A 16559-nucleotide genomic window follows, 5' to 3' on the forward strand; every position below is an offset into this window, starting at 1 on the left:
AAAAAACAATAATGACTCACGGTGCACTTTAATTTCAGCCATTAGCCCACTGTGCAGCACAGAGATGTGTCATTGTATCAGAAGTATTAGCCTCTAATTTTTTCAGTATATACATGAAATGTAAGGAATATGTAGGACCACTAAAAGGATGTTAGGCAAGACACTGTACTGTGGCAGGAACATCTCATTATATCACATTATTTCTGGGCTTGGCAGACACAATTATTCGAGGTGACGTGACTTATCTGAGTGCTCTGAGTTTTAACACGGAACGGAAGACAATGACTCACTGATTCTTACAGCAAGAGCTTCTACAACAGCTTTGACACACTGAGGCCTTAAATATTACTCAACACCACCATAAAGCTATTTCACACAAACCTCAATATTACTCAACACCAGCGTAACTGTTCCAGACCAACCTAAATATTACACAACGTTGCATGAACACCACCCCACACCTGCATAAAACTATTCCCCACAGCAATCTGTATAGCTTTAAGTAATACTGTACACTGAATTTACTACTCAATGCTGCCATAGATACTACTCCACACTTCCATGAACACTCCTCCACAATACCCTTCACATTTACTACAGAACACTACTCCATACCGCTACAAACACTACTATGCTCTTCTTAAAACACCTCCACTAGATTTTGAAACACTACCAGTTCAGCCAAGATTGGAAAACCTTTTTATTACTTTGACTGCAATTACAGTCATTAGAAATCCTCCGTAAATATAAAACCCATTTTGAAAGTGATCCATTGACCGAAACTGTAACACGGACAGGTTGTTTATTGTGCTTAGATTATGAACCGCTAATTACAGCAGCTATTTGCATTTCAGGATTACTGCACACACATTCATCTGACAGTATTAATGGCTTAATTATAGGATGACTGCTTACATTACAACACTTCAGTACTCTCAGATTAGAAAAGGCTGTTACGATGATGCATTCGTTTTTAAAATAGAACTTGGTTAAAACTTAAAAACTCCACACCACAGAAAAACACATTGCCTTTGATAGTGAATTGCAAATAGCTATGAGAACTTTTTTCACTAAGACTGTTTCAGTTCACAAGGTCTGCGCTGTGCAAGGAAACCCTGAAAATATAGCGTGAGGACACTGGCCGACACTTCTCATAAAAAATGGAACAGAAGAAAGAAAACAAAAACAACTCACTTATTTTAAAAATGTACAAAAAAAGAACCAGCCTGAGCCCACAGCCAAACCCCCACAAGCAAAAAGATAGGCATGGCAGCACCCACTCACCTGTATTTAACGAGCACCTGATTAGGCAGGTGTGGCCTGTTAACCAATGGCTGGTTCTGTTCAATTAACACACACAATTAACCAATGAAATTAATCTAATTGATTAATTTTTTAATGAATCTAATTAAATGCATTTGATGTGAAACAACCTCAGTTATTGACAAGGTGGAAACCTGACAGAGAAGCTACTACTTACAAATATTTAACAAATTGATAAAAAAAAAAGTACAGTTTTTTGGGGAAAGATGAAGGCTCTCCTTCACATGCAGTAGCTGCAGCACAGGGAGAAATATGGAGGCTAAACCGTTCTACACGGTGCCAAACCTCAGCGTACTCATTCAGCCTCTCCTGCCTCTCCACAATTCTTGTTTAACACATTCCCTGAGGGGAGGTTACACAGATATACTGAATGCATTAAGTGCTACGCACTGTGAAACAGCTCAAACTGCATTCGTAACTGCCGGCGAACGTCCATGAAGCAGTTTACCGTGGCCTTCACTGCTCAGTGCCGTTGCGTTTGTGTGTCTGAGGGTTTTGCCAGGGCCGTGATTATTAATTATGACTTGAGTAATTGAGTAAATAAGGTAAACTGCAGCTCCGAGGCCGCCAGGGGGTCAGCCGGCTCGCGATTAGATGTGCGGCCGGCTGCCGACTTCCACGGCCTCCACGCCAACGGCACATCGCGTGGGGGGTCAGGTGACCCGTTGCCGCGGTAACCCGTGCGCTGTAGGCCGTGACCTGGCGTCACCCCCTTGGAACCTCTCCGGGTTTCTGAGACCTCCCTATGTCCCCACTGCTGACTCCAGTACAGGAGAAGGCACTCTGCTGGTGTTCCCCCCCCCACCTCGACCTTTGTATTCGTACACAACTGCCCTCCCACTGAATGGCACCCCCCCCACCCCCACTCGCCAGGCCTCCCCCGATCTCTTCTGGTAACAACATGCAATCCCTGAACAATCTCTTCTCCCCTAAACCACCCTAAAATTTAGAGGTGCTGGAGGAAACCTCTCTCAGGTCGGGAAGAAATGTCAGTCGCCTTCTTCTGGCCTGATGATTCAGTCCCAGAAATTTCTCTACGTTTGATTTTTTTTTTTCTTGCCACACTGACTGTCAGAAGAGCTGCCCATTGCAAGCACAGCAATGCGGGTGCTGGCTCACCGAAGAGTAAGCAGCATCCACAGGCAGCAAGCTGCAGGAACGTGTTCATTCATTTCCGTACAATAAAACAATGTAAAGGAGAAAGGAGCATGCTGCTATTGCTGCTAACAGCAAACAATCAAACGTGTAGCAGTAACGCGGAAACAGCCACTCTTAGACTGCTGATACAGCTCAGCCTGTAATTAGGAAGCTAACAGTAAAGTGATGTGCTGCACGGGTTGCAGGTAAGGTGTAGTACTCTGGAAACACTGTGCCACTGTGTGTGGGTCCTGCTCATGCGTGTGAGAGTCTCAGTGTGTCAGCACATATTACACGCTCCGCAGTGAAGACATCCTAGTCGATCAGTACACACGGCACATGTCCAGTGTAGGTCAACACATGTCAGTCACACAGTGAAGGGCTCAGTGTAAAATCAGCCTGTCTGTGGCTCTGGGAGTGAAGTCAGTGGTGTCAGTGTGTCGGTGTAAAGTAAGTGGTGTCAGTGGTTCAGGAAGCGTGTTGATGTAGACACTGTGTCTGTGGTTCTGGGAGACCATCAGTGTAAAGTCAGCCTGTCTGTGGTTCAGGGAGAGTGTCTGTGCAAAGTCAGCCTGTCGGTAGTTCAGGGAGGATGTCAGTGTAAAGTCAGCCTGTCTGTGGCTCTGGGAGAGCATCAGTGTAAAGTCAGCCTGTCTGTGGCTCTGGGAGTGCAGTCAGTGGTGTCAGTGTGTTCAGGAAGTGTGTTGATGTAGACACTGTGTCTGTGGTTCAGGGAGAGTGTCGGTGTAAAGTCAGCCTGTCTGTGGCTGCAGCAGTGTGGGCGTGGCAGTGGCGGTGTGGGCGTGGCTGCAGCAGTGTGGGCGTGGCTGCAGCAGTGTGGGCGTGGCTGCGGCAATGTGGGCGTGGCAGTGGCGGTATGGGCGTGGCTGCAGCAGTGTGGGCGTGGCTGCGGCGGTGTGGGCGTGGCAGTGGCGGTATGGGCGTGGCTGCAGCAGTGTGGGCGTGGCTGCAGCAGTGTGGGCGTGGTGGTGTCGGTGTGGGCGTGGCTGCAGCAGTGTGGGCGTGGCAGTGGCGGTGTGGGAGTGGCTGCAGCAGTGTGGGCGTGGCAGCGGCGGTGTGGGCGTGGCAGTGGCGGTGTGGGCGTGGCAGTGGCAGTGTGGGCGTGGCTGCAGCAGTGTGGGCGTGGCAGTGGCAGTGTGGGCGTGGCAGTGGCAGTGTGGGCGTGGCTGCAGCAGTGTGGGCGTGGCAGTGTCGGTGTGGGCGTGGCTGCAGCAGTGTGGGCGTGGCTGCAGCAGTGTGGGCGTGGCAGTGGCGGTGTGGGCGTGGCTGCAGCAGTGTGGGCGTGGCAGTGGCGGTGTGGGCGTGGCTGCGGCGGTGTGGGCGTGGCAGTGTCGGTGTGGGCGCTCCTCTCACCGATCTCGGGGTGGTGCCTCCCCTCCACGGGCACACTGACAGTCCGGCGCAGCAGCTTGTTCCTGTGCGACTCGGAGCGACGCTCGCGCATCAACAGGGGGTGGACCTGGGAGGTCGGGGGGGAGCGAGAGAAAGAGGGGAGAGAGGGAGGGAAGGAGAGACAGAGACAGGGAAGGAGGGAGGGGTGGAAAGAAAGAGGGAGAAAGGGAGAGGGAGTATAAGGTCAGCAAGCACAGCATATGCACTGCTGTACTAAAAATATACATTCATTATTATACGTTAGCAAGATTCTTTATGCATAATAATGATCCTGTTTTCTCCAACACAAACTCATTTTGGGAACAAATATCTTCATGAGGATGCAAATTTTGTAATCACGTAAGAGCTACATAAGATAAGTTTAGTTATCTTAGAAAACATGGGAGAAAATTAATCATAAACATTTATATTTTCAGATGAATAACATTCTCATAAAAAATGTAAGAATTTCTCCACATTTGGGTGCAAATGCGGGGAGCTAGTGTTTGGGTTTCTGTTTCTCCCTACACCAACCTCCCTTTTTAATGTCTCCATTAGATCAGTAATTATTCAGGCATTTTTTCAAAAAATGAAGCATACACACTGAGACCACTCATGCGAACATTTTGCTGCAGTATATTCTGTAAAATGGATGGGTATATACAGTGCAACAACAACGATGTCTACAACTAATGTGCTAATTGTAACAGTTAAGCCAGGGTGTTCCGCTGGACCACAAACCAGTACACGTAACACCCCCCAGGAACTGAGTGACACCTGAACTATGACCTTTGGCTCCTCTCAACCTGGGGCCCAGGAGTTGGATGTCGACCAATCAGCAAAGAGAAGCAGCCCATGTGACACTCTGCAAATGGGCCCAAAATAGCCGTCTGTCACGCTAAAGTTAGCCAGAGGAGAAAAAAAAATTGTTTACCACCATAAGGAGAGAGATAACCTTGCTCAAAAAAAACAACAGCAACCTGTTCATGCCACTTTGGCAGAAAAGGCCAAAAAACATTTTTAGAGGCGAGCGGAGAGAGTATTTCGGGTAGCACGTGTGGCCCACTTGAGTAAATGGGTTGGGAGCCAGTGATCTAGTTTCACACCAGAGTGGGCAACACAAAAATAAAACTTTCCCCCCTTGTCTGCTCTGTTTTCTCCGGCTCGAGAGATGACCCATCCAATGAAAGCCTGAATACAGGCCATAATACACACACACACACACACACACACACACACACACACACACAACACACACACACACGCACACACACTCACACACACACACACACACACACACACACACACACACACACACAACACCACTCAGCACACACTTCCATCTAATCTCCCCTATTTAGCTGCCGGAGGGAAGACCGCCATGATTCATATACTCCAAAGCAAAGTTTTACAAGAAGCCCAGTTCTCTGGAACTAATAATGGAAAGCCCGCTGCCATGGAAACCTATGAAAACAAAAACCCGAAAAGCAGGGGAGAAATAATTTCCTGTTTATTAACCAGGATATAGCATGGGGTTCTCTGGAATAACAGTGATGCCCACGTTGCTGTAGGAGTGTTCGTGTGCCTCTTTCTCTGTGCTAAACTGAGAACTGAAGGTGCAAAAAAAGTCCAAGTTCAGTCATGAGTCCAGACAAAACCTGAGGGACTCGGTGGAAAACATTCACTTGACTATTAAAAAGCCAACTTGCAGCAGTACTGATTTAATTCTGGAAGCGTCCAGCTGTCCAGGATGTGTTTGATAGTTCATCTATAATATTAAGGATGATCTATAAATGCTTTCCACACCAGTGTAAGCCATTCAAGGGAATTCTGGTCACATGGGCCGAGCTACTCTCAGGTGCTGGGCAGACCGCAGTCTGTTTCAACCTTCCCGGGTTCTGTGATACAGTATATTCTTACCATCACATGCATGACACAATTAGGTCTACCAACTTTCACTGGGCAGAATCTCAAGTGTTCAACCTTGATGCTTCTTCCTTAAGTAGTTACACTCCTCATTCCACTAGGTACCTCATTACATGGAGCTATTAACCTATAAACATGAGCTAACAAAACAGATAAATGCATGTTACTCTCCATTACAGGTCCAAAAGTACTTGTTCGGTCCCATATTATATGAACCCTAAACACACAAGCACCGGTGGCTGCAGAGGTGAGTCTGGCATGCTGTAAAACCCCCGTCAGTGTAGCGGGGGATGCGGGGGTGGGGGGGGGGGGCGGTCAGCGTGGGGGGGCCCCGCGGGCTGCGTGTGCTGGGGCCAGGCCATATGGGCGGCTGGTTCCCTGCACGTTGCGTGCAGATGCTGCCTTGTCCCGCAGCGTCGCAGAGGGGTCTGCCGCGCGGAACAGCATATGCGCATGTTCCTGCAGGCCAGCACACAGGAGGCATGGGGGGGCAGCTGGGGAACAGGCTCCGGCCTCAGGGCCGGGGAGTGGAAGGGCGATCACGGTCCGAAATAGCATCTCCCACAGGTACCCAACCAGAAATCCCAGCCAGTCAATCAGCGGTCAGGTGACCGCACTGTGGGGAGGAGCCATGTGGCGCCGGCGGTCATGTGATCAGGGAAGAAGTGAAAGGGCCCGCACTCTGCGGGTGAGGCTGGGAGTGGGGCTGGCCAGATTTCTCTCTCTGCAGGAGGAAGCGCAGGTGGAGAGCTTCTGGAAGGGAGCAGGGGTCCCCCCCAAAAAGGAAAGCGGCGCTCTGCAGAGAATACCCAGGAAACACAGGCTACAGACAGTAAATGTAAAATCTGGTGTTTCCGCCTAGAAATGCTTGATACAATGGGGATATATCTACTGTTAAAATGCTACACAAAACAAATGCTTTTAAAAACAAGCTGTTAAAAATGCCTCTTTTCCCTGAAGGGCTGATGCCCTTTGTTTTAGTACATTTACTTTGGTATGTTTTGTCCTTTTCCCACGATTTTATATTATTCTGTACTTTCATAAACAAATAATGCAACCTAACATGATAACAGTGAGTTATTTGTAACGGTAAGTCATAGGTAGTATGAATAATGTATTTCTATTTGACCCCTGTTATGACATCACCTTGTTGCACAGCCTGCTGGGTATTCTGCGGTGCCATAGGTATTGCAGGTCTGTCTTTTGTGCTGTTACCCTCTACTGGCTGCATTAATTTTATGCCTTGTTTCTTAATTATACACAGCAGATTTACTAAACACTGCGAAGTAGTGGCTTCTCCAAAAACAAAAAAACAATTCTTACACATGTAAGATGTATTAGCAGGGCATGCTGGATGGATTTGTTGCTAGCTGTAATTAAGTTGCGGCAAAATCGAGTTCCATGATAAAAAAATATATAGACAGTGTATTATGTGTAATAAATTCTTTATGAGTTCAGCTAAAAGTACGCCACATTATTCATGGCAAATAACTACACCTCATTCTTTTTGTTGCTTAATTAGCCTTCCAGGATTCATATTATTTGTGATTACCTTGTAGACTGTTTACAAAGCACAGCATATTGCGTATTAAATATTATATACGCCGATATTCAACATCTGTTAACTAATGTGACATCAGGGACTCTTTATATAAATAAAAATGGCTCTTTGCTGGGGCCTCTTCCCACATGGCATTGGTGTCAGAAATAGCCGGATAACCGGAGGAAAACAGGGCCTGGTCAGACCGTGAGGCCGCAGAGAGAAGCTGGGTATCGTACCACCGAAAGGTCCAGGGACCTCTTAACGGGGGCTGTTTCCAGCGAAAATAAAGGAGAGCTGGCTGTACTGAGGGAAGGCCGTGCTGTTATTACCCCACCGGATCAATTACCAGCTGCAACTTACACAGGGAGACCGTGGGTCTCACGGCTGACAGTGACATGCGAGTCTAAGTCTCTCAACGTGACGCTGTTCCTGTGGAAGTTATGCCCTCAGAAAAAGTTATACATTTTAAAACTAAAAATCAAAATATGAATAAAAACACACGTAAGTCTACGCTTCATACATTTGGGAATATGTAATTGATTGGTACCATCGTATTTCTATTTGAAAATGCATAGCAAATTGAAGAATACATTGTAAAGTAAAATGTTCTAAAACATACTGTAATATAGGTATACATTTGCCACATGAAGGAGGCAATCATTAAAATATTTTTGTATCAAACATATGATTTCTGTGTATTTAGCTGTGACCTCAGTCGACCAACATTCAATTAAAGGGCACCCAAATTAGTTCTTCTCACATTAAAATCATCAGCCGTTTTTCTTGCAGTTCCCATTAATCATGTATATCTCAGTGGGGCTCCATCCAGATTTCAAATTCTCCAAAGCAAAAGGTCAGCGAGTTGTCGGCCAGCGAATCCCGGGTGCTCGGTTTGACACACAAAGCATGCGCCGTGTCAGGCGGCATTATGCTGACCTTACAAGCGCGGGCCGGTGCGTCCAACCAGAATCCTTCTCTGGGGTTAATTTTCTTGCGGAACCACCCAGGTGGCCTGGCGTTTAAACTGAGTGAACGAGTGTTCTGGGGATTTTTAGCGCTTTACGGAACCTGCCCGATGGGGTTCACTCATGGATCAGGTTCACCCGGGGATCGGGTTTGCCCGGGGATCAGGTTCGTCCGGGGATCGGGTTTGCCCGGGGATCAGGTTCGTCCGGGGATCGGGTTCGTCCGGGGATTGGGTTTGCCCAGGGATCGGGTTCACGCGGGGATCGGGTCTACCCCGCCTGCCTCCTCCGAGCGATGCCAGCCAAAACCGGCATGAGTCAGCGGGAGGAACGCCTGCGTGTCACACGCTGGTTTGGGGCCGTTTCTGATTCAGCGAGAGCCCGGTGAGACCGCAGAGACAGTGGGAGAACCAGCTGCCTTCTGCAGGAGAAAAAAAATACAGGGTGCAAAAAAAAAAATAAAACTGCTCAAGTCACGCAGTGCAATCCTCCTATCGCTGGAGGAGATGACTAAGAAGCGCTGGGCTAAAAACACACACACACACACACACACACAAACCTGGGAAAAAACCCCAGGTCTGTATGTTCAAGGATGAGAAATGGACTAACAGGTGCCCTAGAGGCTTGGAGGAGGGTCCCATTTTTATTTCACATGTTACTATTATTCATCTCTACCATTATTACTGTACATTTCACATATTATAATATTAGTCTGTGCCAGGCACAGGTCAGGGAGGGATGTGTGTCACGTAGCTTTGGCAAGTTTTTCACTGGTTTGTGTGCCCTAATAATTTACTTTGCATTCATCTTTAATTCCATGCTCATAACACATGACAAAATGGCTTCTCAAACAATAATCACAAACTGATCGGTCGCGGGGATGAACCTTTATTGGAATACATTGACAGGGTCTTCTGAGACCACAAAATGCCTGGCTGTTGCTGGTCATGAAGGCCTTTTCCCTGCCTAGGCTGTGAAAACACAGGCTTGCGTGACTACCATGCCAAGCAAACGCAGGCTACTGGAGCTTTACTTTCATCAGGTATCTCTGGTCTACACACCAACACCAGAGGTGAACTTTATGGGAGGGACACCTTCCTTCCTCTACAATCAAGGCAATTCCATTTTCGTTCTCAAAAGTCAGCCGTGCATTAATAGTGTTAACAAGATGAAACACTAATAAAAACCCATGTGATGACCAAATATTCTCCACAAAAGTCCTCCTCAAAGCACTTTATGTGGGACTTTTAACCCCTGCCATCTACACTTCCATTGCAGGAAAGGTTTAACATCAAGAGTCTTTAACTAGGTTTTCAAAAGAACATTTAATAAACATTGGAAAATCCAGGTAAAAAAAAAAAAAGACGGGGTGAGACTCACTGACGTCGTACGAGTATTGCATTGTGATGTAATGCACTGTACTTATCAGATGCAATGTGCTCACCCCCCCCCCCCCCCCCCCCCCCCCCCCCCCCCCCCCCCCATTTTCAGTCTTAAATTTTAGGTTGGCTGGGACACCTCTTCCACTGCCAGCCTTCCCACCATTGCAGATGGGTGGCCACGGCCCCCACATGTGTGAAAATGATAACTTGAGCTTTTACTGCTGTTACTGAGAAGCTTTTACTGCTTCTCAGTCTGCAATGCATGTGATCATTTTGCTCGCCATCTGAACGAATAGGATTTCAGCCTTGCACCCGTGTCCCAGATTGTACCCTACTGTACAATGCACTCGGCCTAGAGTACAATGTTAACAAGCTGGCCTTGTAATCACAATGAATGACTGTCACAGCCTATCATATAGGCTCGTTTGTTTTGGATATTTACATTTTACATTCGTTGTTATTTATATGTTTAATATTTACGTTACATAACATGTATGTTGAGGGGGCTGAATTTATTTCCAGCCGTGAAGAGAGAGCGTTTTATTCTGCGTGCTCTCCGATTGCATGCGTGAGAGCCAATCGGAGAGCGGGCCAGCGTCACAACGTTTTGATGCATGGGTGTAATTTCTGCTCACGATTTGTGGGTTTTTGTCGCGTCTCATCAATTTGTCCTAAATTGTCAGCGACCGAAGAATTTCCTCGCTTTTACGCCTCCTCGTGGCCGTCAACGGAACTGCAGTTTAAGGGGCTTTACGGGGCTGCAACGAGGGAATGTTCGCTACCAGTAAAAAGCGCAGTCTGTCATGACACCCGTGTTTCTCATTCTATTGAGAAAAAATACATGTTTACGTCAGCCTGAAGGCCACATCGTGACTCATTGAGCTTAATTTAGAAGCTGAATTATCACTTAATGATTATGACATTAAATCACTTCATAGACACTTATTAACACATCCCCATCAAACCAAAAATCTTATCAGCATAACCGACTGATTCTGAAAGGATGAAGCTGAATGATTTCTTTTTAAAGATTAATTGATGTGTTCGCGCGGATGAATATGCATAAAGTAATTAATGAAAATAAATTCTGTGACATAAATTACGATATGGAATCTGACGGTAATATTTCTGGCAACAACTCGGCGCAAATCAGTGAAATTGTAGTACTGACACCGTTTGCCGTGACCGATCAATCAATTCAACACTAATTCTGTCTACCAAAGCGGAGAGAGACCTCAGAACAGCTCTGTTAAAAACGAATCGCTTGATGGCTCTGGTAATTCACAAAAAGGTAAAAAAAAAAAAATCCGAGATAAAATCTCGAAATGAACAGAAGAGCGTCTTAGAATGCGACTCTGTTGGTGGGGGACTCGCACTCCGCTCCGCGGCTGCTCTCTCGGAGATGAACGACGCGTCTGAATATTTCATGTTGGCCCACTGAGCCGTAATGACTGCCAGCCCCGCCGTGATGGATTCAAATCCGTTTAAACTGTCGCCTTATCGGAACGCCGTGTGAAACGGACAATTAAATGCGAATAGATTTCTCCACTAATCATTTTTACGTCCACTCGGTCCCTACAATGGAGTGCTTTCAGGGTCTGTGTCAGTTTGTTAGTTGTGGTATTCTGAGTAGTGCGACAAATATAGGCATTATTACATGATTACATCTTATATTACGTATCATATGATCGTATAAGTGTTGTTAAATTAGCAGTAAGGATCATGGTGGTAGTACTAACATCAGTATTGTCGGATATCAATGAGGTAGTATAAAAACAATATTTAATCATTATTTAAGAAAACGTCATTTACAGTCTGTATTGCTATCAGCAGTACCATTATGGGAACCCACTAATATGGATACAGTACGTTTAAATTATTTAAATTAGTTATTATAATTTGCTCTTTCCAGAAATTAGTGGAAAAATTGCTGTTGACAGTGCTAGTAGTGTATCACAATTTTGTGTAGGATTTCTTCAAATCGAACTTAAGGCGGGGATTTCTGGATATCCTGCACTCTTTCTTTAAAGGTGGTGCAGTCAAGAGAAGCAGAGAGTTCGGAAAAGGCCACTGCCTTCCCCTGGATGGAATATAAAGAACTGAATTGTGGACGTACACAGTCCAGCAAGTTAAGAACAGAAACTATCTGTCTAGCATGTAGTAGGCTAGGTAACATTCAAAGTCACACATGCAGTTCCGTTGGCCCCTCTGTCCTTTATGAACAAGCCCATTCAACACCAGCTACACACAGTCCCAAACCACCACAGGCAGTCTTTCAGCCTTTATCTTTGCTTTCATTTGTATTTTCCACAGGCCACCTGTCAATCATCTTAACTTACAGTAGCTGCTCCAGGCATGCCAATATCCTCTCTCTATTTGCTAACTGGCAGCATGGTCACTGTTTATTGGATAAGGAGTTCCTGACCACGTACTGTATTCATTCCCCGTCAAACCAACAAGAAATACACAAGAACAAGCTACATGTGCATGTATTTTACAAGTAGCATGTGTCTTTGGGTTCTTTCGTGAATAACACATTGAGTGAGTAATATTATTCTCTGCTCAATAGCTCATCCTAAAGTACCCTTCTTGTCTGCCTGTACAGGCCTGTGTTAATCAGGTTGTTTGTATTGATTCCGTTGTACTTAAACAGCAAAGCACTGCTGTTGCCAATTACCTTTGCTCAATCTGTTCGCCTCACACCCATACATATTCTACCTGTGTAAAGACAGGACGAGGGCATGGCCGTAACAGTGTGGATATGGTTTCATGAACCTCAAAATGGGTGGAACTATCATGTGCTGTCAGTCATTTATGGACCAATCAAAAGTATGTGTTCTCCACAGAAAAGCACTATGATTGGTTGAAATCAATGAGTCACAGAAAAAAACAATGCTCCATCCATTTTAGTAGTTTATGAAGCCCCACTCTGCTATCTCTAATTAAAAGTGACATTTATTAAGTTTTTAAAGCCTAAACTCATCTCGAGTGATATTTATATTTTATTGTTCTGTTGAGCACAGCAGTTGTTGCCGCACAAGTGTCAAAAGTGTGTGAACGTTAACAGTTGTGCGAGATATCAGGCTCGACCACTTCCAAGAACATTTGCATGATGAAACAGCCGAGTGTGTCGTCCAAAAGAACAGCTCTTTAAGTGGAGTGTCAGTGAGAGAACTGTGTTATGTGACAGACTATTCCACGGGCTTTTAAACACTGTTCCTGAGTGCAGTGTGGTTGACTGGGTGTCCTTTAAAAATACTGTGAGATCACACAGTACCAGCGAGAAGGAAAGGGCATCGTCATTTACCTTTTAGCACAACCTGCAGCAGGATACTGGTACTAGTCACCATGACACAGGTTTGTGTGAAATGCAGATAAGTTATCCACAGATAGCTACAGACAGAACTTATCTACAGAAAAGATAGCTATATCAATCAGTGCCTTCCAGCCTTATAGTACCTACCCTGTGGACAGAGCTCTACACCTCTGCTCTACTTTTCACAGTGTCATTTGCCTTATCATTTAGCTGCAAAATGACACTTTGTGGTGTGGCCGAATACATGACATATGTGCAAGGGTGAAGCAGTCTTCCAAAAACACCAGCTTGCCAAAATGCCAGCTTCCAGCAGAATTAAGTTTCCTCCTATTCCACACCCTGGGGCGAGGCTGTATTCCAATGCGTGCTTGTCTGTAATCTGTTATTGGGATTACCGTTTCACTCATTTCTGGCTGGGACACTTCCCTTACGATCAGAGTAGCTGTGAAAACCATACGCAGAGAGGCAGCAGCATGTAAAAGCATCCTGCATGCTGAGGATGTACATTTAAAACGGATCCAGCAGTATGAACTAAGGTGACGTGACATGTTTATTTGAAGCCCATGCTGGGACATTTTAAACACCTGTCAGAAGCCATTGAACGTTGAACTCAGCAACAGTACAGGACCCATACGTGCTTCTCCAGTTTAAATTGGAAAATGAAGTCTACTAAATTAATCATAAATGTGGAGTACCATAACTGAGATAAGCAGTAAGACCTCTCATTTCAACGTAAGGAGATAAATGTCATTATGAGGCCCATGGCAGTGAATTCTGCTAATGAAACAAAGAGTGAAGGTAAGCTCTAGCTCTGTTCCGTGGCCATGAATGTGGAGTAGCGTGACAGTATAAGGACAGTATAAGGACAGTACCTCCTCCTGGTCTAACATATAGAGCTGATTTCCGGGTATCACACCAAGACGCGGGTTCCAGCCGGAGCGGTCGAACGAAGGAATGAAGGAAGGGAAGTGGGGACGATTGGAGGAGGGGACGGCACACCTTGCATCTGAGAGAGAGAGGGAGGGAGGGGGAGAGGGGAAGAGAGGGAGAGAGAGAGAGAGAGGGAGGAAGGAAGGAAAAGAGGGAGGGAGAGAGGGAGAGAGAGGGAGGGAGGGAGAGAGGGAGGGAGGAAGGAAAAGAGGGAGGGAGAGAGGGAAAGAGAGGGAGAGAGGGAGAGAGAGGGAGGGAGAGAGAGAGAGAGAGAGGGAGAGAGGGAGAGGGGGGGGGAGAGGGAGGGGGGGAGACAAGTCTTGTTATCACTGGAAAACCATACCAAGAGGGAGTGAAAGGGTTAATGAGAAGAGAAATCTTCATGTATAATTTATTAAACATTTCCTCACATACCAAAGACATTTCTTAAATAAGATTTAAAGGCTATGAATATTAAATCAACGGCTGAGAAAAGATATTGAATAATTAAACACGGAGAACATTGGAATGAAAAACAAAACCCAGACCTAAAATCCACACTCGAATACACCTAAATGTGGGAGACGGACACCTGTAACTGTTACCTTAAATCACACACGGTTCACTGAGGTCTCCTATCTCAATATCAGCCCAACGCAGTGGGAAATGGAGAGACAGAAAAAAGGAGAATTTAGTTGATGTAGCTGGATTTTGACACAGTAATATCCAGAACCATGTAACATTCCAAAATTCAATAACTCATTCGCTGTTCTGCTGAAGGGTGTATTATATTTTTCGGAGAGCTCTGACGCCTGTTTGTGTGTGTGAGCTTGAGTGTGTGTGTGTGTGTGTGTGTGTGTGTGTGTGTGTGTGTGTGTGTGTGTGTGTGTGTGTATCTATATATACACACACACACACATACATTGGTGACAAGGACAAGGAAACTTTTATACTTCAGTACCACAGATAGCTCCACTGAAGTGTACAATTCTGAAGGATATCTGTTCAGATCGGAAGAGTGACGCTACAGAAGGTGTCTCCAGCTGCATTCAGCTTGAATGATGGCTGTCAGAGACTGAAATTGGGCTGCAATGAATCTGGGACAGTTCTGCTGATTAAATTTCAGCCCTCTTAAATGCACCACTGTTAAGATAAATGAGAAATGCCACATTACTTTTATGTTACGTTGTTACTAAATGAAAGTAGATAGCCATCTTCGGTTTTGTTTTTACCCAGTTGCCTATATTTCATACAAAAAAAACTTGATGGAAAACTCAGTGTAACATTTCAGAAATCACAATTCACACAGTTATTTTCAATTTACGGAGCACAGAACGCCACTAATATACAGAATGAAAATATGTGGTCTAGGTAAGGAAATCAACAGTAATACTCCAATTTGTAAGTCAAAGTTAAGGATAAACCACAAAGCAAGGCTTGTGAAAAGCCCTCAGTTGATAAGACCCAAACAGCGAGTTATGTTTAATGACAATCTTACAGCAAAGCAAATACAATAAACATTCTCTGGAGAGTTCATTCCCCCAGGTAGGTGTGGAGAACAACAGATGCACTCTACACACATTTCACACGACGGTGTGACGGATTTCATACATGAAACCCCACAACCGCAACAAAGCCCTTTTCCATCCCTCTCACACATGCACCACCAGAAGAGTGGGCGACCACTAGAGGGCGCTCTTGGTCATCACTGGAGGTTTGGGACCTGAGGTGGCCCATGAGCGAGAAACAGCCCAGAACATGAGGTCCTCTTTAGACTGATACTTGCCTTGAACTGGTTTTTGACCTATTTTTTTGTGATTAATAAGCTCTCAAATTTTTATCAAGCTCACCCATCAAAGGAAGATTCCTTTTTACCCTCTAAACCATGCAGCGCTGAAAAAAAACATGGCTGGAAAAAAAAAAATCGGTCAAGTATTTTTTTCGGTTGTTTGGGTCAGAACAATGTCCCAAAGTGGAAGTTCGCTTGCAACACACACCGCTACGGACATGCTGTTAGTGACATACAAACATGTTCCCAGCAGTGTGAGGTCATAGTTAGGAGGCGGGGCTTGTTACCAGGAGAGGGTAGGTCAGAATCCCGGCACCACTGCTATAACATTAACACAGGGCTTTAAGATGAAATGTTTCTGCACAGTGTCCAGCTCCATAACTCAACTGTAAGAGTCTGATATGTTAGCTGTTAGCTGCCCTAGATCACTGGATCTGTAAATGAAGGAAGCCAGTACTTTAATTCATAAGATTTTCACTCTCCTGTACAACTGTGTCAAGTGATGTGACAGTAAAGTGATTTGATTTAATGATGCTCCCATTCAACTCCACTTTGAGGTATTCAGACTCCCCAGATATGCACAAGCTGGGAAATATGGCTAGATAAACGCTATGCTGTGTACTATACAATATCTCAAGTCCATGACTTACATTTGTATTCGGCATTGCGTGTTATAAATCATTACATATCACATACATATATCGTTATATATACCACATATATTGCATAACACCTGAAAAAAATCCCACAGGGTTTTCCTACAGGGAGTCCAACAAGTCCTACAGGGGTGTCTTACCAACTGTGCAAACTCATGTTCATGTCTGATGACCTAATCAACCCCACTGGCCAAACATGGTGTGTGTTACTGTCTGCTAAG

The 16559-nt window shown here is 45.3% G+C and overlaps 1 protein-coding gene across 6 annotated transcripts in view; it reads right to left on the reverse strand.

Moving 5' to 3' along the window:
* The window catches only part of LOC118769144 (ras/Rap GTPase-activating protein SynGAP-like), a 111582-nt gene that overhangs the window by 70264 nt on the left and 24759 nt on the right, over positions 1-16559 (reverse strand). For all 6 annotated transcript variants that reach the window (XR_005004472.1, XM_036516165.1, XM_036516163.1 and 3 more), the window contains 2 exons: positions 13857-13990; positions 3835-3940 (listed from right to left, as the gene is read on the reverse strand). Coding sequence is in view for 5 of the 6 variants with exons in the window: in XM_036516165.1 (XP_036372058.1) it covers positions 3835-3940; positions 13857-13990 (240 nt within the window). In the remaining variant the exon portion in view is untranslated. The remainder of the gene's footprint in view (positions 1-3834; positions 3941-13856; positions 13991-16559) is intronic.

The sequence above is a fragment of the Megalops cyprinoides genome, chromosome 21 (assembly GCF_013368585.1).
Source record: "Megalops cyprinoides isolate fMegCyp1 chromosome 21, fMegCyp1.pri, whole genome shotgun sequence".
Taxonomy (NCBI): Eukaryota; Metazoa; Chordata; class Actinopteri; order Elopiformes; family Megalopidae; genus Megalops; species Megalops cyprinoides.